At 38.5% G+C, this 23,461-nt stretch overlaps 2 protein-coding genes across 6 annotated transcripts in view; both read left to right on the forward strand.

Annotated features, from left to right (window-relative positions):
- Positions 1 to 7,264, forward strand: part of cica (capicua transcriptional repressor a) — a 28,422-nt gene extending 21,158 nt beyond the window's left edge. For 2 of the 4 annotated variants that reach the window (XM_079591810.1, XM_079591812.1), the window contains exons 14-21: positions 49 to 465; positions 2,723 to 2,895; positions 3,021 to 3,145; positions 4,455 to 4,606; positions 4,716 to 4,847; positions 4,940 to 5,065; positions 5,938 to 6,244; positions 6,914 to 7,264. In XM_079591810.1, the coding sequence (XP_079447936.1) occupies positions 49 to 465; positions 2,723 to 2,895; positions 3,021 to 3,145; positions 4,455 to 4,606; positions 4,716 to 4,847; positions 4,940 to 5,065; positions 5,938 to 6,209 (1,397 nt within the window). In that variant the 3' untranslated portion in view covers positions 6,210 to 6,244; positions 6,914 to 7,264. Of the gene's footprint in view, positions 1 to 48; positions 466 to 2,722; positions 2,896 to 3,020; positions 3,146 to 4,454; positions 4,607 to 4,715; positions 4,848 to 4,939; positions 5,066 to 5,937; positions 6,357 to 6,913 lie in introns of those variants that run through there. The other 2 variants (XM_079591809.1, XM_079591811.1) reach the window with 1 other exon arrangement.
- Positions 7,265 to 9,094: 1,830 nt separating this feature from the next.
- Positions 9,095 to 23,283, forward strand: gsk3aa (glycogen synthase kinase 3 alpha a). Of its 2 annotated transcripts, XM_079589785.1 has the most exons (10): positions 9,095 to 9,530; positions 10,566 to 10,753; positions 12,277 to 12,360; positions 12,752 to 12,862; positions 13,729 to 13,859; positions 14,880 to 15,084; positions 16,865 to 16,960; positions 17,312 to 17,498; positions 18,545 to 18,622; positions 20,919 to 23,283. In XM_079589785.1, the coding sequence occupies exons 1-10, from the start codon at positions 9,275 to 9,277 to the stop codon at positions 20,969 to 20,971; spliced, it is 1,389 nt and encodes a 462-aa protein (XP_079445911.1). In that variant the 5' UTR covers positions 9,095 to 9,274; the 3' UTR covers positions 20,972 to 23,283. The 2 variants fall into 2 exon arrangements, with proteins under 2 accessions (XP_079445911.1, XP_079445910.1); XM_079589784.1 differs by lacking the exon at positions 18,545 to 18,622 and having other exon boundaries at positions 9,162 to 9,530.
- The last annotated feature ends 178 nt before the right edge of the window (positions 23,284 to 23,461 follow it).

Here is a 23,461-nt window from a genome sequence, read left to right on the forward strand (position 1 = left end):
ACACATTTTTAAGACTGTATGACAAACATTATCAAATGTCTACCACAGGTCAGCCACCCCTTCTGGCTCAATGCCCACCCCCGAGCGGATTGTCACAACCTGCACAAGCCTCGACAGCCACCCGTCAACTTGTGACCGCCATTTACCCCAGCGTCAGCTTAGCCGGAGGGGTCGTGTCAGTGACAGCCGTGCCACAAAGCACACCAAGTTCCACATCAGTCCCGGCATCATCCTCAACGCCTCAAGCGAAGACCTCCTCAGCCGTGGCTGCGCAACCACACACGCAGACAGATGCGCAGCTGCAGTCTCAGGTAAACATGCAAATGGAAAACGAGAGAGGAGCAGAATCTAGGAGAGAGATGGAGAAACAGAGAGACCTGGTGGTGTCAAAGGATGGACATCAGGCGCCACATAGTGGTTTGGAGGAATCGGTGCAACCCATCTGTACATCACACAAACATAAAGGTAAAAGTAACCTCATAAACTTCAGTTGTACAGTAGTAAAGAAAATGTTTTACCAAATTTCTAAATACTCTTTAATTTTTTTTTTTTTTTACATATTAATATCAGTAGATTAAAAATACAGTGTTATCCATTTCCAGCCAAAACAACTATATTGTGATAATGTTTGGGGTCAGTTTTCTAACAAATAATACTTTGAATACTTTTATAAACTTTTAATAATATTTTTTTTCAGCAAGGGTGCCTTAAAGGGGTCATGACATGGTTTTTTTTATTTTATTATTATGTTCCCTTAGGTGCAATTATAGTATTACTATAGTTTTTTTTTACAAAAAACTTTTAAAATGTAGTGATTTATGACCTTTTCCCACCCTGTTTCTCATCCTCTGATTCAAACAGTCTGTTTTGGGGGTGTTTCCCCTTTAAAGGGTTAGTTCACCCAAAAATTAAAATAATGTCATTAATGACTCACCCTCATGTCGCTCTAAGCCCGTAAGACCTCCGTTCATCTTCGGAACACAGTTTAAGATATTTTAGATTTAGTCCGAGAGCTTTCTGTCCGTCCATTGAAACTGTATATACAGTATACTGTCCATGTCCATAAAGGTAATAAAAACATCATCAAATAGTCCATGTGACATCAGTGGGTTAGTTAGAAGTTTTTGAAGCATCGAAAATACTTTTTGGTCCAAAAATAACACAAAATAAGACTTTATTCAGCATTGTATTCTCTCCCGGGTCTGTTGTGAATCTGCGTTCAGGACTCCGCAGTGACGCTGCTGACGGAAGACGCTGATGACGTGTTATCTGGTGCGCCCGAGCTTCGTTTACAGTCTGAGGAAGACGCACGCTATATTCAAGCTATTCTACATTGTTTGCGTGGATATCATTTTTTTAATGGTGCGTAAATGTGCATGTCGCGGATGAGACACTTTTACAGCGTGCGTTTCCCTCAGTCTATAAATGAAGCTCGGGCGCACCAGATAACACGTCATCAGCGTCATCAGCTGTGAAGGATTGACAACAGACCCGGGAGAGAATACAATGCTGAATAAAGTCTTATTTTGTGTTATTTTTGGACCAAAAAGTATTTTCGATGCTTCAAAAACTTCTAACTAACCCACTGATGTCACATGGACTATTTGATGATGTTTTTATTACCTTTATGGACATGGACAGTATACTGTATATACATTTTCAATGGACGGACAGAAAGCTCTCGGACTAAATCTAAAATATCTTAAACTGTGTTCCGAAGACGAAGGTCTTACGGGCTTAGAACGACATGAGGGTGAGTCATTAATGACATTATTTTCATTTTTGGGTGAACTAACACTTTAAGAGTTCAGTGTTAACGCCCACTGTTATGATTGGCTAACGTCAGTGCCTATGCATCAATTATTAACGCCCCCAGCCAGAACATTTGCGGATTCGGCGTATTTAAAAAGTAGTTTAAAGTTTTAAATACATTACTTACAGTTTGCGTCATCGTTGTTGAGCCCAGAATAGTCGACACGGACTTATCTTTGAGCAACAGTTTTCTGGCAAAGCCAGCATCATTTTGGGATTTGTTCTCAAAACAGTCATCCTTCAAATGTATAGAACAAACGCTTAAACTAACACTGCCGTGACTGAGACATCCGCAAAAAATAAAGTGCATCCATTTTTCCCTGACGACTGGATCTTTCGGCAGCGTATTCAAAGATGTTGTTTGTCCACAGCCAGGAACAGCACATCTGCGTGGCATCGTAATTTCCCTGTACACAGACCCACTCGCTGTCCGTCGACTGAACACTTGTGAGGCGCGCGGCAATGATACGAAATGAGCGTAGTTGCCTTGTGCTTTAAGCGTAGTTGTCTTGTGCTGGAGGCGGTCTATATGCAAACGCTGGTACGTCACTTCGTACCGTGACGTCACTTCTTACCATGGATCCAGAACGAGCTGTATTTAGAGCTTGATTAAATAAATGATTCTTTTATAATGGGGAGGAAGTCTTAAGCTATGAAACTTGCAGGACGTTTTAATGGTACTAAGACCTCTTATATACCAAAAGATCAAGGCAAATTTGGTTTCTCATGTCATGACTCCTTTAAATTTATCAAAAGTTAGTTAAAAAAGAAAAGAAAATCGCTACTTCACAAGATGTATATTTTGGCCATTTCGACGTCTTTAACATCAGTTATTAAATATTGATCAAGCATTTGTCTCATACAGAATGGGTTTGCAGTCTCTCAAAGTCACATTCAAAATGTTCTACAGGTCAGCATTGCGAAGGGAAGGAGGACGGAAAGAAAGGGAGCAAACTGGAGCGAGAGTATGCGAGAGATGTGGGAGAGGGCCTGTCTCAAACAGAGAGAGTTGAAGCCGCAGGAGCGATGGAAGGGGAGACAGAGACTCAAGCTGAGACCAACAACAAAGATGAGAGTCGAGAAGTAAGATGCTTTTTTCAGCTGTACAATCCAACTTTGATCAATTTAAATAGTTCTCAAACAAAACTTCATTGTGCAAGATCGAATCACCATGTTCTCCATTGATCAAATTTTATTTTTTCTTTCAGTCAGGGCGCAGGGAATCTTCTGTTTTGGACCCCCTGCCACCGCCTTTGCAGAATGACACTCCTTCAGCTAAAAAGACCAAGTTCCGCCCACCTCCACTGAAAAGCCCTGCTGATGCTGGTGACAAGTGAGTGGCTGTGCCATAGATTACACGTTGACTAGACTAGCAGTGTTATTTTAGTATTTATATACTATTATAGTATTAATTCATATTTTAAATGGCCTTTTATGTTTATTATTTTTAGTTTAAGTTTTAGTAATTTTGACATCTTCATCCTCATGTCGTTCCAAACCCATACGACTTTCGTTCATCTTTGGAACACAAATGAAGATCTTTTTGCTGAAATCTGAGAGATTTCTGTCCCTCCATTGACAGCTACACTAACACAACTGACACTGACGTTTCAAAAAGTTCGTAAAGAGATCGTAAAACTAATCCATATGAATTGAGCTGTTTAGTCAATTTTCTGAAATCGCTTTATATGATGAACAGATTGAATTTTACATAAATATTCATCAACGCACTCATCAGATATGGTCAACGGAAGCTCAAGCACGTGTGAGAACCAACGTCAACCAACCAAAATTTGGACTAAACCGCTCTATTCATATGGGTTTGTTTTACGATCTCTTTATTAACTTTTTGAAGCACCAAAGTGGCAGTTGCATTATAGCTGTCAATGGAGGGACAGAAATCTCTCAGATTTCATCAAAAAGATCTTCATTTGTGTTCCGAAGATGAACAAATGTCTTATGGGTTCGGTACGACATGACGGGGAGTAATTAATGACTTTTTGGGTGAACTATCCCTTTAAACTGGTTTTATTTCAGTTAGTTGCCTAGAAAACAGTTGACAACCGTTTTTGTTTATTTTTAGGTTTTAATCTATTATGCACGTTTCATTTTATTTTTGCTTTTTCACTTTCAATTAGTTTTAATTTATTTAACAATTAAAACACTGGTCGAAGCCATTGACATGAACATATTGATTGTATCATGGGTGGCCAAAAACATAATATGCAGTAAATTCTTGGCCAGTGAATTACAAACATGTGGTCCAGGATACATATTTAACGTACATCCTTGCGATACTGTACTATTAACTCACCTTAGTACTCAAGGGTTCAATAGACCTTCAAAATATATGTGCCATTGCCATGTTGACAGTTTACTAACTTCACTTCAAGATTCTCTTCAAACGTTTGCTCAGCCATGACAATATTTTACCTGGAAGGGAAAACTGATAGTTGTAGACGGTTTAATAAGCCTATCCATTAATTTACGCCAAAATGGTACCGGTAGTCATTTCTTTGCATTTCTGCTCACCTCATTGAAGAACTACCGTACTATATATGTGACGTACATTATTTCTCTGCTGATATGTCAGATTCATCATTATATTTAATTTTCTAAAAACTATATTTGCTCTTTCTCAGGACGCTGTTTGGCTCCACTTTTGAAGAGCGTCTTAAAGAGCTGCCGGAGTTCAGGCCTGAAGAGGTGCTGCCCTCTCCCAATCTACAGAGTCTAGCAACTTCCCCTAGAGCCATACTGGGCAGCTACCGCAAGAAGAGGAGGAACTCTACAGGTGAGAGCAAATGATAAATATAATGAGAATTTGTTTATAAAGCCATTATTTGAATTGTTATCTGCTTTTTTTGTGTGATTTTGATCTTCTCTTTTCTTCTCTTCCCTAGATCTAGACTCCGCCGACGACCCCGGTTCACCAAGGAGGAAGAGTCGTCGCCTGTCCAGCTGCAGCTCAGAGCCCAACACACCCAAGAGTGCTGCCAAGTGTGAAGGGGACATCTTCACCTTCGATAGGGCTGGTGGGCTCATTTTTATGTTTAAGCTCACTCTCATTAACCCACACATAAAGATATTTATTTATATATGTTTTCTTGTCTTCTGTGTTTATCAGTTGGAGAGACGGAGCATATTTTGGAGGAGCTGGACCGCGTGCCGCCCTCCTCTCTGCGTCGGATGCTGGACCAGCGGCGTGCACTCGTCATGCAACTCTTCCAGGAGCACGGCTTCTTCCCCTCAGGTAACATCAAGTTGACATCTCCCTGTATAATAAACATGATTGAACATCAGAAGGTATGTTGAAAGATACAGTACAACTTACCAAAATCTGTATCATGTCTCATGTAATCTCTCAATCAGTGTTTCAACCGCGGAAAGACATAAATAAAAGAACTTGTAAATAATTGTCACGGAATGTTATATTTACCTCAGATAAGCCATTAAAAATGTACTTTAGAGTGGAGCATTTTGATAAATACATACACTATATTGCATATTCATCATACATTTAGGCCTATTATACAATATCATTATTAAACCTTCTTTATATGTAATTTAAATGTAAGTAGCATAAAAATCAGTTACTTTTAATATTATAGTAATGTACCAACTTGGGTTCCCTGTATAGTTTACACCATTAGGAAATTTGCCATGTACTGTACCTGACAGGCCACAATTAGTCAGTATCAAATCGTAATCGAATAGAGGAATTTGTGTCAATGCCCAGCCCTGGTTTTTACTATATTTTTTAATCAAATAAATGTAGCCTTGGTGAGCATAAGAGACTTCTTTCAAAAGCATAAAACAATCTCCAAACTTTTGAACAGTGGTGTACTTTGTTTGTGTAGAAAAATAACCACTCAATAAAAATGATTGTGTACATTTATAATTGTAACGATTTACATTTCAGGTTTGACTATTAATTATATAAAAAAAAAAGACTATTTCTCTAGACTATTTCACAGATATCTGATTTGTTGTGTCAAATGCATATTAATGTTCATATTACATTTTTTTGTTTGTTTAATGCTAACATTACAACAACTGAAAAAATTCCTCCGCCATCATTGGGAAGGTGGAACTCAGCATGCATATTTAAATTTTCTGTTACAGCGCAAGCCACAGCTGCCTTCCAAGCTCGCTACTCTGACACGTTTCCCAACAAGCTGTGCCTGCAGCTGAAGATTCGCGAGGTAAGGCAGAAGATCATGCAGACCGCCGGCAGTTCTGAACTTGTGGGAGGCGTGGCTCTTGCCGGCTCTGACTTCGCCTCTACATCTGGACCATCCAATCCAGCGCCCAGGGAGAACTCCGAGCCAGAAGAGAGGAGCAGGGCCACGGAAGAGCCAAAGAAAGACGAGGGCGACCCGCAGGAATCGAGATGAAGAACGACTGAGAACGGAAAGGATGAAAGATGAATGTAGGGATGGATTGTAGAAATGTGTAAAACCATTTCCGCTGACAGTACAGCACTTATGTGGATTTTGCTTCATTTCTAAGCGAACTGATTTCGTTGCCATTGCGTTCACTTCGTTGATGTTCTGTTGTTATGCACAGTTACACACGCAAACACGCACATGTTCACACACGTTATGCAATTACATAACAATATCACTTTCACACATTAATGACTTGCACAAGGAACTATTACAAATAGCGCATGTGGTCGCACTCATTTGCATATGCCACTAGTGTCGGGGCAGTCATTGGTCCACCTCTGCATTAGGGCGGGCATCACTTTCTGTCCGAATTTTAGAGCCCTTCAATGCTGCACCACAGGCAGCACCAAACCAGCCTGTCTGCACATGCTCAGTAAAGACCCCACATGGGGCTAGCACAATGGACTGAATGTTTTAGAAGAGAAATTAGACTGTTTGAGGTACCGGTAACTTTCAATTCAAAACGGGGATGGGGTGGGGGAACAAATGCGCTTGCACTTTCATTTTTAGAGACCGAGGAAAGCAATAGCCGGGGAGGAGAAGGGTCTTCGTGCAAATGTTACACCCCGTGGCGGGGTACACGCATCGGCTGTTACTGTTCTTCAGCACGGGCTGTAAATTCACAACAGGTTTTTTTTTTTTTGTCCCAGAAGCAACAAACTCAAGACTCGTAATCACGTAGACCAGCGGAGCAGAAAACAGAGGCTACAGCGACCGCCACAATCGCATAACAACAACAACAACACAGCACACTCACAGCGAGAGAGGAAAACATTGTCCTAACCTCGGAAGAATCTTACAAAAGAAGACGAAAATGAATAGAGACACTACCCCTCTTTGAATCAACGTGTAGATATGCTTTGTCGTTTTGTTGTTGTGTCGTAACGGTGGAACTGACTGATATCTTTTTTTGTATTAGCTTGCGCCTCTCTTCTTCTTACTATAGTAATATTTTCAGCATGGACTAATCCAGCTATCTAAGTGTTGGAGCAATTACGTTGAAAAAAAAAAAAAAAGACTGTGTTTTAGCCTCTTAGCTGAAGCTCCTCTTCTCTGGCCGCCGACTTAGGCTTTTCCCCGTACACTGTATATATATATATATATATATATACATATATATATATATAACCGTAATGGCTGGGGAGGGGGGCAGAGGGTGGGCACGAGGCTCTCTCTGTGTTCTTTTCCTCGTTTCTTTCTTTCTTTTTTATATTTCAATCAGGTGTTTGCACAATATATGGTCCTAGACCATGATTTAAATCAGGAAAGTATTTGTTTTTAGATATTTAAAAACTAACCGACGACTTTGTTCCATTGCGTTCGATTCTCCTTTTCCGCAACCCCGTAAGGAAAGCCCTTATTTTTTCATCTCCTTAAGACTTTTAACTGAAGTGTTGATGGAAAGCGCCACTTGAAGCACTGGTCTGGAGTCAGAGCAAGCTTTGTAGCCTGCGAGGACTTCGATTCAGGATTACGCAAGGGAAAGCTGACCCGAGACCAGCGCTGGGGCGGCATTTCTCAGGATCTCCTCTTTCTTACTCTGCCTCTTCTTTCATTGGTGCAATAGGACGTGGGTGGGATTTTTTTTGAAGTAGACGAGTGACCTGTTAGTGCCATAGATTTTCACTGTACAAGCTGTAATAAAATGATATATATGTTGAAAAGAGAGTGGGAAAAAAAATTCAGAATTTAGAAGCGAGTATCGAGAGAGAAATCCAAACTGAACAAACTAAAATCTGAAAAAGAAAAGAAAAAAAAATGTAACCTAGCACTTTCTTGCGTCTGGTTTTGCTGAAAGAGAAGGAGTGATGAGTATAAAAATGCTACTCAGTCTTCACTTGAATGTGTGACAGTATAAATGTATAAATATACCTATATATTTCTATATGTCCCATGATATACAGATGTCTGTGTGTGTGCGAGCGTATGTGCGTACATTACATGCACCTTGACAAATCAAACTTACTCCCAAGCAAATGCTATTCATATTTCCCCTGCCAGAAAAGCAGTGGCACTACATCAAAAGACTGTTAGCATATGCTGGCTACTGACCAACTCGATTCTTAACTTGACTTATCTGCCCTTTCTTTCCCTCCCCCAGCAACAGACAAATGCTTGCACACACACACACACACATACCTGCACATGTATGCGTGTACACCTTATGATTGTGTATCCAATAAACTGTCGTTACTTTGGAGAAGGAGTTTTAGAATGAGAAAGGTGAGTGTAAACTCATCAACAGGCATGTTGACCATGTGCAATATTTCTAAACAAGAGATTATTGAAAAAATTAAAGACCTAACACAATGCTTGGTTTTTGTGCAGTTCTTGTGTGGTTGAATTTTTACAAGCGAAGTAGTGTATGATATAGATATGGTCGAAATTTTAGATGCTCATGTTGTGTATGTTTTCTGGTCCTGTTTGTAAATTAGAACTTAAAACAGTAACTAAATATCCACAATTATATACAGATACTTTTTAAAATTATTATTAACACAAATATAAATGTTTTTTTTTTTATTCTATATATAGTATGCATATATATATATATATATATATATATATATATATATACAGAGATAAAGCACATGAATAAACTAAATAATAGGTTATTTTTATAATCTGTTTTAATGTGCATTCTCTTTATCTGTCTTAGTTATTAGACATTATTAGTTTTTTTATTAATAAGAGTTTTAATGTATTTTTATTAATATGTATTTTAATTCTTTCTTTCTTTCTTTCTTTCTTTCTTTCTTATTATTTGATGTGTATAATACACAAATAACTAATTGTGCATGATAAAGTTAGATGCAGGTAGTGACCCCTCTGCTCAGGTGTATGACACCTGCTCCTGTAGTTTTTTTTTTATAGTCTGGATCAATATAGTGAGCCTACAGTGCGCTCGAACTGCATTCCCCATGAGGCTGCGCGTATTCTCAGCGCGTGAGAGAGTGGGTGAACGCTGAGGGTCGCGGCTAAACGTTTGTCATCTTTTCGTTTTTAACTAAATGTTTCACCCAGCACCAAGCCAAGTCGTCGAGGGAACAGCTGATCATCGCCCCCCAGCCTCGGCACACTTTCAGTCAGATATGAGCGGCAGCGGACGGCCCAGGACGAGCTCGTTCGCTGAGCCTCAGGGGGCGTCCGGAGCCGCTGCAGCATCCGCCGGAACCACCGCTGTCGTGGGGAGCAACGCAGGAAAGGCCGGGGTCTCACAGGCCTCGGCGGATAGTTCATCGGCTTGCTCAAATTTAAAACTAGCTAGTGAGTATATACGCGAAGTTATCTCAATTATGAGTGTTTAATGAACCTGTCGCTTGTATAATTAAATAACACACCCATGCTTTCTTGATATTGACTGTTATGTCATCTCCACGAAACTAGCCCATGCTAGCCAAGGAAAATTGTCAAAATTCTGAGTTAAGTTATTATTAACGAGAGCTATTGACTCGGCCTCAAAACCTTTTGAGGCGTGTAGACAGCCTTTTGGGACATTAACACAAAGTCCTGTTGCGTTATCATGGTACAGTGACGCTAATACCATGGTACTTTGGTATAACATCGTACTGATTTCCATATTCATGTGCATTGATATTTACATGGTACTTGATACTTAAAGAAAACCATTGTGCTACCAGAGGGAGAAAATAAATACCATGGCAATACTATGCCCAAAAATATTGCAGTAGCCTAGTCAGTATTTTGTATGCATTTGTAACATGTGGATAATGTTATCTAAATAGGCAGTACACTAGGATTTAAAACACTATCATAAACTTGAGAATAAATGGTTGACAACCAGTACAATGCTCTGTCATTACAGTGATTGTTCAGATGTTTTACTAGGCAACTCACTAGGTTTTAGGGCATGTTCAATAGGTGGTAACTACCTGTCCCGGCACGCCCACTGTCATAATGTCCTGTGTGAAGGACACAGGCAGGACAGGCCCGTATTTAGTGAAATATGTGCCATGTTTCCTTTAGAATGACAAATAGACTATTTTACACTTTTTACTATGCACAAGGTTTGGTTATGTTTCTGTCCAAATATGCATATCAGTTTTTATACCACTAGACACTTTCAGTAATTTACCTTTTAATTAAAATAATTTCTTAATATGTTATGAACCAATACACCTTGTATATGCCAAGTAGGTAGGAATATATGTATATTTAGAGAATAGCATTGCTTTTTGAATTAATGTAGTTGCTGCAAGAATGTATTTGATAATATTTGCTCATTTACAGGAAGCACCTCAGCTTTGGTCAATCAGATCGAATGTCTCAAATGTGTTTTAGGAGATAGTGGAAAGGTGACCACAGTGGTTGCCACCCCAGGCCAGGGCCCGGATCGCCCGCAGGAGGTGTCCTATACTGATATAAAGGTGATCGGTAATGGCTCCTTTGGCGTGGTGTATCAGGCACGCCTCATTGACAGTCAGGAGTGGGTGGCCATCAAGAAGGTACTTCAGGATAAGCGATTTAAGGTACGACACGACACACACATTCAAACGTATTGGTACGTTGACCCAATCTGTTTAATAATATATTTTTTAAGTATTTATATTTAATATAATATGTTATTACTTTGTAATATTGTTTGTAGTATAAAGTAATATTACTTTGTACTACAATAAAACAAACTACAATATATATACACACACACTCACACACACATTTGTTTTGATTTCTGCTTTATTTAAATGACCAAAAACACATTTTAATGGTTTTAGTAACAGCACTGGTCACAACCCATAAATGGTTTGCAGGTCTGTTCTGTAATGCAACTAAATGCGATTTCCATATCTTTTGTTGTTAATGTCAAATAATATTATAATACTTTGTCACAATTTCACCTGTGATTCAACAATACTGTAATAATATTGATAACTATGATTATTTTGTCCACTATAATCGTTATATGAAATTTTCATACCGTTTCATCTCTAATATATATATATATACGAGAGCGCGTAACAAAATTACTCAAATTAAAATGAGAAATAAAAAATAAAAAGCTAATTTAAAATGTTTAAATACTATAACAGCAATAACACCGATTGTGTCCCACAAGTTGGTGGTGTAAAATGTGAGGATTACTTAAAAAAAGAAAAAGGGGGTCATCGGATGCCCATTTTCCTCAAGTTGGTATGATTCTTTAGGGTCTTCAAATGTAAAGTTTGTTACATACTTTGGTTAAATTTCTCAATGATGTAAAACACCCTTTTACCTCCTCAAACAGCTCTGTTCACAGCGACCCGTTAGTGCATGCCTCTTTAAATGATAATGAGCAACTGCTCACCCCACCCCTCTCTTCAATGGGGGGTGTCGACACAAGACTTGTAAAGTGTTGCGTTGGCGGACACTATAAAAATGGCTGAGGGCGGAAATATGCTAATGCAGGACAGTGTGTCAGTGGTCGTGGGCGGAGCATGTACAATATCATATTGCTCAGAAAATTCAAACGGCTTGATTATTAAGTGTTTAGACTTTGAGGATTTAAAAAAAAAGTAGTGAATGGATTTTTTTCATTGTATGGTGGTTGTGTCCACAGTGCAAACACACATTTATATACAAACAACACCATATAAAAGTGAATTTTGCATCCGATGACCCCTTTAAGCAAACTATAAGTGTATCCAGTTCTTTGTATATTACGTGACACTCAACCGATGGTTTTCATTCAGAGATTGGCAGTACACTGATTTTTGGAAAGCAGTCTTGGGTTAAGAGATCTTCTCCGATGCACAGTGATATTCTGACGTGAATATATCACCAGTATGTGGTCATTTAGTTGACCAACGCCGCCTTCTTTTAGCCTGAAACCGCTAACCGTTTACATGACCCACTTGTGCTGTCCACTACCAAAGCAAACACTGTACCCTTGAACAAGGCTCTGAAACCCAGGCTGCTCTAGGGTGTTTGTACTGTCGTGATTACTTGCTTGTAAATATTGTGACGTCTTTTATCCCGGAGAGATGCTAACAGTCTTTCTTCTGTGTTTATGAAGAATCGAGAACTACAGATCATGAGAAAACTGGACCACTGCAATATAGTGAGGTTGCGCTATTTCTTCTATTGCAGTGGAGAGAAGGTAAAAACCTGTGACATTTGTTGCAAAGCTCTATATTATGACCTTTAAAGTGAAATCAATGTGTACACTACTTTTAAATGTTTGTGTATTTCTTGAGAATTCCCGCTGAATTAGGTTGAAATGGTTAAAAAGATAATGTGACTCTTTTCATTCTGATGGCCTGTTCTGTGGTTCTAGTGTTGTCTAATGATCTTGTTGTAATTTTAAAGGGTTTATATCCTCTCCATAACTACACTACACGATAGAATGATACATAAATATTAATTTACACTAAATATAGATGCAAGGATTTTCCCAAAATAATTGTTTTGGCCATCTTTTTCATCAATTTATTTTTTGACAGGTTATTATATTTAATAATCTACCAATTGAATGTATATTTATTCCACAGAAGGATGAGGTATACCTCAATCTGGTGCTGGAGTACGTCCCCGAGACCGTCTACAGGGTGTCACGACACTTCAGCAAAGCTAAAGCCATTATTCCAATCTTTTATGTGAAGGTAAAGTTGACTGAACATTCTCTAATACTGAGTCAATTCTTGACTTCTTAAAGGCAACACAAAATTAAAATTCACATGATTTATTATTTTAATAAATGTCCTTGGTCTTATTTTGCACAATTCGTCAGTTTGTCAAACACAAAGGAGCTTTCAGTTTGACTGATATTACTACAGTTAGAAGAACTATATTGCTTGGCACAAAATTATTGTGGTCATGATTAATAAATTTAACTGTTTAGAGTTTTATTGGATTTCTTTTATAGTTTTGCTGTTGCCATTGTGGGGAAATAACTGTGACACACAGCTTCTCAAGGCTTATTGCTTTAATAATTACTTTTCACCACCTCTGACATAACCAAAGCCATATGGACAGGAAATAAATATCTTCAAGATTTGACTGATTGTGCAAAGTCCCTCAGCCTACCGTACATTTCCTGCGTAATATTCTGTTTTACTTAGAAATGTGTCACATTGTTATAATGTATTCATTCATTTATTTATAATACTGTTAATAATACAACAACAATAATGAAAATAATACTAATATTATTAATAATACTTTTATAATTAAGTATATTATTTTGGCAGAATGGGTTAAAATGTGAGGGGTGTTCAAATTTGCATTTTACATTTTTTTGTTTTGTTAACTTTGGAAAAGATAAAAAATAAATGCATTACATTACTTAATATAGATGCTTGGAAAATATTGTTTTATGTCATTGAATTTTCTTCAAGATGCTAGTAATAAAACGACACAGAATTTCTCATTAATCAGTCTTCATTAAGGAAAGATGGGGGCTGATAAAGATCTTTATTTTAAAGAAAAAAGAAAGATATTTTGCTTACTTGCCTTTATTTTCTCTTAGGTGTATATGTATCAGCTTTTCCGCAGTTTGGCATACATCCATTCCCAAGGTGTGTGTCACCGAGATATCAAACCACAAAACCTTCTGGTGGACCCAGAAACAGCTGTTCTCAAGCTCTGTGACTTTGGCAGGTCAGTGCTGCGTGTGTGTGTGTGTGTGTGTGTGTGTGTGTGTGTGTGTGAGAGAGAGTGAGAGAGCAAGAGCGAGCAGGTAGATTTGATGGGTTCTCAAATGTGACCTTATGTCCGCCAGTGAACATTATGTTCGGTTTTAATGGGTGTTACACTATTACAGTCATTGTATTCTGAGTGCACCTCTTTATAAGGGCGGGCCTTAGTTGGTGTCTAGATTTGATGTGTATATTGTCGATGCATTATCTCGCCCTGCCTGCGGCCTTATGCAAGGTATTGTTTCTGATTGGGTTGTTAAATACGTAAGCAAATGCCATTGTTCATGTTCTCTGTTCTTTGACAAAAGCAATATGCATTGAGATATTGATGCTGATGGTCATATTGTCTTTCTGCTTTGTTCCTTTGTCCTCCTCTGGCCCCCTTTTTGATGGATTCTCATTAAAAACGGTTTCTTTTCGGAGCTGTTTTTATGAAGAACACTTGAACTATTTGATGGCAGGCAGACATGTTGACCACTGCAATCCAGACCACATTTGTTTAATTTATTGCAATTTCAAGTATTTATTTTTGTGATTGTTTTAGGCACTTTTTGGCATTCAAGTCATTGCTTTTTCTTTTGAGGGAACATGAACACTGGCTTTTGTGTCTGGAAAAAAGTGGACAATTTGGCAACTGAAAAAAGCTTGAAAATAGTTATTTGGCCGAGCATGCACATCAGAGTGGAATAATTGCTTTGTTTGAAAGTGCATCTGCATTGATTTGAGTATTATTCTGGAGCTGGTTTCCCAGCAGTTCTGTCATATTCTGCCTTTTTTATTTATTGCAAAGCATTTAATACAGAATCTTTTGAACAGCAGTGGTGCTGTGCACTTTTTTTTGTGCCTGGATGGAGGGAGATTTTTGACTATTTTGTGGGGTTGAGCTTGTTTCAGTGTTTGTTTTATTGAGGATGTATAAATCTGTCATTTTTCATACCGACTGCCTGATTAAAGTTTGTCTCATAATTCAAATCTGTCTCAGTGCAAAGCAGCTGGTGAGGGGTGAGCCTAACGTCTCTTATATCTGCTCACGGTACTATCGCGCCCCTGAGCTCATCTTTGGTGCGACAGACTACACCTCCAACATTGACGTCTGGTCAGCTGGATGTGTGCTGGCCGAACTGCTGCTGGGGCAGCCCATCTTTCCTGGAGACAGTGGTGTGGACCAGCTAGTGGAGATCATAAAGGTAAAACTAACCCTTTAAATTTGATCAGTACTTTAAAGGAACACTCCACTTTTTTTGGAAATAGGCTCATTTTCCAACTCCCCTAGAGTTAAATAGTTGAGTTTTACCATTTTCGGATCCATTCAGCCAATCTCCGGGTCTGGCGTTAGCACTTTTAGCATAGATCATTGAATTTGATTAGACAGTTAGCATCTCTCAAAAAAAATGACCAAAGTGTTTCAATATCTTTCCTATTTAAACCTCAACTTTTCTGTAGTTACATCGTGTACTAAGACAGACGGAAATTTTCTAGGCTGATATGGCTAGGAACTATACTATAGTTACCGTACCATGGGTGCAGCAGGCGCAATGATATTACGCAGCACCTGAAAATAGGCTAACTTCCGTCAACATAACCAACGTGACAACCTGCTTGCACAGGGAGCGTGCTTTTTCCAAAAAAAGTGGAGTGTTCTTTTAATGGCTCGTTTCCACCGAGTGGTACGGTACAGTAAAAAGGCTGAAAAAGCATGCACAAGTGACGATTCTCTGTCAACCCATCAACGTTCTGCGTCTGTGACTACTGTGCTAGGTACCCCAACGGAAGGGTCCCAAAAAAGTGGTACGGTACAGTTCGGAATTAGGGTACCATTCACAACTTCTGTCAATGGAAACAGCAAAAATTGCAGACTGTACTGTACCGCATCGCTCTGTGAAACCGAACCTTTAGATCCAGTTCTACTATACAGAATCAAAGGATATGTTTGGCCTCAGGAGCTCTTAGGATCTCTCCAGTTCAGAGTCTTTATACAGAAGCCAGAGATCCTTCACTCCACAACAGACCAGAAGTAATCCAGCCTTCTTACCAGTCTTTTTTCAGGAATATCTTTATTTATAGGGAGCCAGACCTGGGTATATTAGACCTTGATGGATGATGATGATAACTTGTTGAACCGGGACATTAATTTGGACATCTTAACTTGGACTCACTTTTGCAATATTCCTTCCTGGGATCTGAAAAGGTCAAATGTCATATTAACCCTGAATCAACAAAAAAAGACAACAACACACCCTCATGAATATCGGCCAAAATCTTTTGGAGTTAAGATGCAGTTTTCCCCTTCATAGACCTGTATTCACAGATGGATCTGAAGCAGATAAACATGAGTCGGCAGACGCATTAATTAGAGATAAATATCATGGCATGTGAATCCCAGGACAAAGTTCTACCTTTACAGATGAAGCTCGTGCTTCACTCCTGGCTGTAGAAATTATAGAAAATGGACAAGAACAAAATTTCTAAAATATCTTCACCTACTGCCTTCAGACAATTGAGTCTGTAAAAACGGATCATCCCATAATTATAAGTATATTAGCTAAAGTAGCATAGAAAATCTTCAGTATATTTTTCTGCTGGGTTCCAGGTCATGTTGGTTTATCTGGTAATGAGAAAGCAGACATCTCTGCAGAAGAGGCTCTCAACTTGAATATTTCAGTGTCAAATTCAACCCTCTGATCTCAGACCAGTAATAAACTCTTATATTAATAGCATATGGGATGAATGCCACGGAAATAAGTTACATGAAATAAATCCTAGTATAAGAAGAATGTTTTTTACTCATTTCAAATCTAGGTATGCTCAAGTTTGTTTTTACATTGAAGACTTACACATGGCTATCACCTAAATGTATTTTAGAATGGTCTAGTATTAACCTTGACCGATTAACCAAAGTTTGCTTAACAAACATGTTGTCGTTTTTTCAACCCAGCATTCTTCAGTTGTTTCTGTCTGTCCGCTCAGGTACTTGGAACACCCACAAGAGAACAGATCCGTGAAATGAACCCGAACTACACTGAGTTCAAATTTCCACAGATCAAAGCACATCCATGGACCAAGGTAAAATCTCACACCCATATCTGGCTTATATTTACGGCCAAAGCCTTGAGGTATCTGTTAGCAGTGTTACAAGACTGGCTTATACATTTTCTCAAGTAACCTCTTTGGACATTTGGCAAGTTTACTGCTTATTCTGGTCAAGAACTGTTCACTTAAACAGGAAAAGACCAAATGACTGACATGTGAGGTAAAAGACTATTCTTGAATATCTTACAAAGATCCTTTTTTTTTTTACTAGTGGATCGAGTAAAACATTTTTCCAGAGAGTAGCTAATGTCAGTGATCTGTCTTTTAACTCTCGTGTTGTTTCCTCTCGTTTCTCATTTCTTTTTTAATATAATTCCTCCACAGGTGTTTAAACCAAGAACTCCTCCTGAGGCAATAGCCCTGTGCTCTCAGCTGTTAGAGTACACACCAGTGAAACGACTGTCCCCGCTTCAGGCTTGCGCCCACACCTTCTTTGAAGAGCTGCGCCAACCTGGCACCCGTCTGCCCAGCGGTCGAGAGCTGCCTCCGCTCTTCAACTTCACCATGACAGGTGAGTCACATGAGCCTCTCATGCGTTTACTTTGGATCAAACTTCTCACCGATAACAAACAGATGTCATTCAAGTAATGCATCTCAAAACAGATTTCCACAAGACTAGTATCAGTTTTATCCTGAGGCTATTTAGTCTCAGAACAAGGATTCGGATCAGGGTATTTAATCAGCCTTTTCTGTAATTCCACCTGTAAGAATCACTTAATGCAGACATCAGAAATCCCTCCAGTGCACCCAGAGCCTTTATTAAAATTAGCCTGCAGTAACGGCTTGTTCAGAGCTGAACCAATCACACATTAATAATCGTTTTACTATTAAGCACTTTGATCCTCTCCATAAAAGGCAGTATAAATAACACAATCCATGTGTCATGTTCACAGTTTTACTGTTTTTACTTTTGATCAAACTAATGCAGCTTTGGTGAGCATAAGATAATTATTTCAAAAACATTATAAAATTCTACCGACCCCAAACCCCGTTTGACCAGAAGACTTCAGACGTAATTGTTTAGACTACTTTGATACTGTTACGGCCTTTTTGAAGCTTGAAAGCTTAATTTCCCATGGAAATGAATTGCATGGACAAGAGCGGCCAGTACAAATCTCTTTTTGTGATCCACAGAAGAAATAAATTAATACAGGTTTGGAAAGACATGAGTGTGTGTAAATTATGACAGAATTTTCATTTATGGATGAACCATTCCTTTAATTCTAAGGGTTAGAAAGCGGGCAGCAAATGGTCATGCAAAGCTAAATTACAACTACGTTTGATGCAAGAAACCTTGACTAACATAATTGGACTTCAGGGAAAAAAATGAAATGCTACAGAAGTGATTTAGAGGAGACTAGCTGCACTTTGCTCAGCTCCTACAAAATTATCCGGTTTCTTTTCTTGGATTTGGTTTTCTTCGGTATTGCTTAGTGATATTTTATGGGATAGTGTGTTAATCGTTTCTGTTTCTAAAAGAGCACTTGATATGTTAGTTGTTCTTAGTTGTTTGTTCCTCTCAGAGATGTCAACAGAGTGTGTTTCTCTTTATTTCAGAGCTGATGATTCAGCCCCAGCTCAATTCCACTCTCATTCCACCTCATGCCCGTGCACAAACCGTAGCGTCCTCCAACGGTAATGCTGTTATTCTTTTTAGTGATGGTCTGGGAGTGAATGGGGTTAAGCATTTAATGGGGGCAAAATGTTATGTTAATAAAGTCTTCCTGTTGTTTTATTGTGCATGATTCATCAGTGCTTTTTGTTTAATGAGGAAAATGCTTTCTTTCATTATCTTTCATGGACGATTTTCTTCTGAAATTAATTTCCTGATGTAGTAATGCCTTCACAGCGCATTTAACTCCTGTTACACCAGTGGTTCCCAAACTGGGGGTCCCAGAGTTATGACATTTTTTTGTTTGTTATGCATTCATTAATTTCACAACATTATAAAATCACATGAACACTCTTTAGCTTTTAAAGTGTTATTTATTGCTGCCTTTTGAAACAGAAATAACAGTTACCAAATAATACAACAAAAAATGAATAATAAAGACAAACAAAAGTCCATCTCTCCCTTTGGAATTAAAGAAAAGTGACCTCTGCTCTTTAAATCCATGTCAGTATTTCTATTTCCCTTTTAAAATTACAAATGGAAATAGATCAAAGAATTCGTTTTTTTTTCAGTTTATGCATTCTTTCTACATTTCATTTGGACCTGAGGTAATTAAAAGTCATTGTCTCTTTGCAATTAAATATAAGCTACATATTAGCCATGCATTTACCTTTAAAAAAAAACTAAACCTCTGCTTTACCTCTGTCTGAAAGGCTCTTTTGATCAACTATATTACATATGTAAGTTCACTGACTGGAGGTCTTGGGAGGACTACATTAGAGACTACATTTAAAAAATATATGCTTCCTCCCCCCGCAAAATTCATGTTCTGTTGGTGTATAAAATGTAAAAAAAAATCAGTTTTGTGCAAGTTGCAACAGAACCGCTCAGTGTAGCAGAGCCTTTACAATTAATTAACCGTGACGTTTTAAAGCGAATAGAGAATACCCCAAGAGCTTGTGCAACTTCTGACACAAAATGACAATTTTTCAGTACTTACACACTTAACATCAGTCAATCAAGCATGATATTATTATAATCACTATTTAATGATAGAACTTTAGTAATTGGAACTAAAACTTGGTAACCATATATGAATGCATATTTGTCATTTTAACTGAATTTAGGACTGGTGGTGGGGCTTAAGATATTGTTGGTCATTCAGTGAGTGAATTAACTAAACAGATTATATACATAGATAAATTATTATTAAAAGATAATTAATACTACTAATTCTACTACTAATAACAATATACAACACGCTAAGGATTGATGAGCTGCTGGGTTCATGAATATTAATCACATTGTCAGTGTTCAGCGAGTGAACATATATCTATGCTGCTAAACTAATACTTAGATTTTAACTGCAAGAGTGTGTGTTAGAAGCTAAGAATTTATTAGCCAGTGGCTAATGATAGACATTATTTAATCGCCCAGAGTGAAGATTTAGTTGCATATGCAAATGATTTACCCGCATTGTAGAAGTTTGTGACAGTATGAAGCCGAGCAAGTTAATATGCCACTTAGAGACTTCACATCATGAACACAAAGAGAAGCCCATTGGAGTTGAGAACTTGTATTACTGTTATAATTACAATGTTTTAGTCGGGGCAGTTGGGTTAGAGTCTCAGACTTGTAAACCAAAGGTCACGGGTTCGAGTCTCGGTACCGGCAGGAAATGTAGGTGGGGGAGTGAATGAACAGCGCTCCAAACCTAACCCACAATCGCTCTCCGGCACTGCAGCAAAAATGGCTGCCCACTGCTGTGTGTGTGTGTGGGACATTATACTTGGAAGCACGTCACTTTTGTTTAACTTTTCAATTTAAACACGGTTACGTCTGAGAGTGTGTTTATGTGGGTGTGGGGCTTGAAATGTATTTTTATCTTCAAAATCGGGCCTGGCAGAAAAAGTTTGGGAACCACTGTGTTACACTATTATTGAAAAGTTTTGGGGTTGGTAAGATATATATATATATATATCTTTTTTTTTTTTTTTTTTTTTTTTTTTTTTAAAGAAGTCTCTTATGCTTGCTGAGTTAACATATTGCAATCACATGATCATTCAGAAATAAATCTAATATGCTGACATATTTTTTTATTATCAATGTTGAAAACAATTGTGCTGCTTAATTTTTGTGGAAACCCGGGATTCTTTGCTGAATAGAAAGTTGCTGACCCAAAGCTTTTGAAAGGTACTTGGATGTATTTTGTGTGTGTGTAAGTATGGAGCCTTGTGTCAAGTATGGAGTATGGATCACGCTGACAAATGTTATTTTTCAAAGTCCTCTTTTTGTTTTGTCCTCTCTCTTCTCTGTCAGATGGCTCTGAAGGTTCTGTACAGCCTGGATCTACTCTGACCAACAGCACCTGAGGCTGTGACTCGAAAAACAAGCTTACACACGACAGCATCTGAGCCACCACAGCGCACATCTCTCCCTCTGACAAACACATACACAGTCTTACACCCTCTTTACCTCATAGACGGCTTCTCCTCCCTATAGCTCTAATTCACACATTTACAGACTGATTCAGGTGTCACGCGTTTCAGAATTACCAGTGACTGCACGGCAGTCTGGAAAGCCTGATGTTTGCTGACTGTCTACTGAGAACCGTACTGTACACACACACACACACACACACACACACACACACACACACACACACCGACACACTGCCATGTACATGCAACAAACAACAACAAACAGAGTTATACTGCTAATATTTGCTTCAGATAATAGAGGTAGTCGATAATATCGAGCCCAGAACGGCTGCGTAGGCCCGTAGCAAAGCTCACACGCATCCATAACGCAACACCACACGTGCTTTGGAGGTCAAATGCGATTGGTTCAGTGGCTAGGGGCAGGTCCTCTGTCTAATTTTTATCTTAATTTATTTAAATTAACATTTACAGTGGATGTTTTACCTTGATTTGTTGAGCAGTAACGCTCACTCATCCCTCTCCATCTCCCTATTTGAGGTATAATACATTTCGCAGGGAACAAGCAGTCACGGTAAATTATTTATCTTGTAAATGTCAAGCAAAAGAGGCGGGACTAAATGTTGTGGTTTTATACAGTTATTTTAATATCTTGCTTTTACCTTTCAGTACATTTATTTATGGTTTTCAAGTGGAGGGACATTTGAGAAAGCATCTGTAGACTTTTCCTTGTGGAATAAAGGCACAGCGAAGAAGAGAGAGTTGGGAAACTGTTAAAAGTTATTGTTGACCATGAAGAAGGGAAGTAATGATTGAAAGACGTATGCAGGACAATAGCATATTAATATTGTTGTACTGAAGTGACTTTATATTCCTGGGCATTATCATTAACTTTTAATGATGCTCCGGGTCTAGGCTTTTTAATTTATGCTTGTGAGATTAAAGTCTTCATCCGTTCAAAGTCATTTTTGAATGACATCAGGCCTGGAGACTGAACCATGCATCATAATTCAGTGTTTCAGAACGTTTCTGTTTTAGCATTTCAGTCAACATCATTTTTCTGAGCAATTAAGCTACTCTTGTATTTAAAGGCCTTTGTGGTAGAACAGTTCTATAAAATGTTTGTGAAATCTCCACACGAGTTTAGAATCGTAACGTTAAATGGTCTGTCAATCGTATCGATCCACAAAATGACCGATATCTTTTCTTTTGTTGAGAACACATATGTTAGCTTCTCAATAAACCCTGTTCTGAGGCCCTCAAAGGCCCATCTTCCAACTTTCTGTGATGTTCATGCTATTCTCCTGTTTTGTTTCCTTATTCTTTTTTTTTTTTGGTTTTGTTCAGAGGGTGTGCTTTGACCAGGTTTGCTCCACCCATCTTTATGTAAATATACTTTGGTTTTTTAAGCCCTGTGCAAGATGTAAATATCAACACTGTACCACTTTTGTGTTGTCTTTCTCTCCCTTCATCTCTCTTGGGCTGTCTTGTCTTAGCTTTGAAGATGTCCGCGTTCATTTTGTTTGTCATTTACAGTATTTATTGTTTTGCACTGCAATGTTGGGGCTGAAAGTTTCACTTTTCTGTGAAATAGTAACTCTTATCAGCGTACTGTATGTCAGTTCATAAGCTCCGCACTTAGTTTGGGAGGGAAATGGAGTAAAACTTGAGGTGCTTGTCCAACAGGGCCATGCTTTGTTCTCGACTTGGCGATTTGAGCACATTTTTGCAAAGGTGCAATGGAAGTCATGCTCATACGGTCTGTTTTTCATGAGAAGGACGCGGATTCTCTGAAGCGAATCAATGGCTTGAAATACTGCGGCTCTTTGAGGCTTCAAGCCAGATTGGCAAAACCGCCACAAAGACAATAGAATGTGTTTATTCTTTAATCTGACATCTGTGAATCAAGCCCACAGCAACATGTATGTGTGCTCTTAGAAAAATGTGATTTTTTTTTTTTTAATGTGTATTTGGCTTTGAAGTTTATTTTCCTCCCCTTTAAGGCTTGTTAAATGAATTGAGACCAGCCAGCGAAGTCTCCTGTAATCCTGCCCTCCCCCTTGTCTCTGCCTTAAGCCTACCGTACAAACGTTAGCCTATTATTACCCTTTTTTGTTAATTGTTGGAACTTTCTGCCTCAACGTTTCGGCCCAGGGGAATCGTGTCCTGAGACAAAGAGAGACGAATGGAGAGAGCTTGTCAGAATAAATTGAACTCATTTAATAAAGTGACGAAACTGAGATTTTAGAGGCAGTGCTGGTGTGTGTGTGTGTGTGTGCTGTGAGTGAATTGTAACATGCCTTACCTGTTTAACATTACTTCAAATTACCATCTATTGAATGAATATATTGTAGGCTCAAAATTCTGAGTCCACATTGAACCTTTGTGATTCAAAATCTGTTTGTTTTGAAGGTTTAAATATAA

The sequence above is a fragment of the Phoxinus phoxinus genome, assembly GCF_949152265.1.
Source record: "Phoxinus phoxinus genome assembly, chromosome: 19".
Taxonomy (NCBI): domain Eukaryota; kingdom Metazoa; phylum Chordata; class Actinopteri; order Cypriniformes; family Leuciscidae; genus Phoxinus; species Phoxinus phoxinus.

What these genes read in the sequence shown, in the direction of transcription:
- gsk3aa (XM_079589785.1), top strand. Translation starts at nt 9,275, where the DNA reads ATGTTTCACCCAGCACCAAGCCAAGTCGTCGAGGGAACAGCTGATCAT. An exon ending in TTCAGGATAAGCGATTTAAG is followed by an intron (nt 10,754 to 12,276) that starts GTACGACACGAC and finishes GTGTTTATGAAG; the next exon opens with AATCGAGAACTACAGATCAT. An exon ending in AAGCACATCCATGGACCAAG is followed by an intron (nt 16,961 to 17,311) that starts GTAAAATCTCAC and finishes ATTCCTCCACAG; the next exon opens with GTGTTTAAACCAAGAACTCC.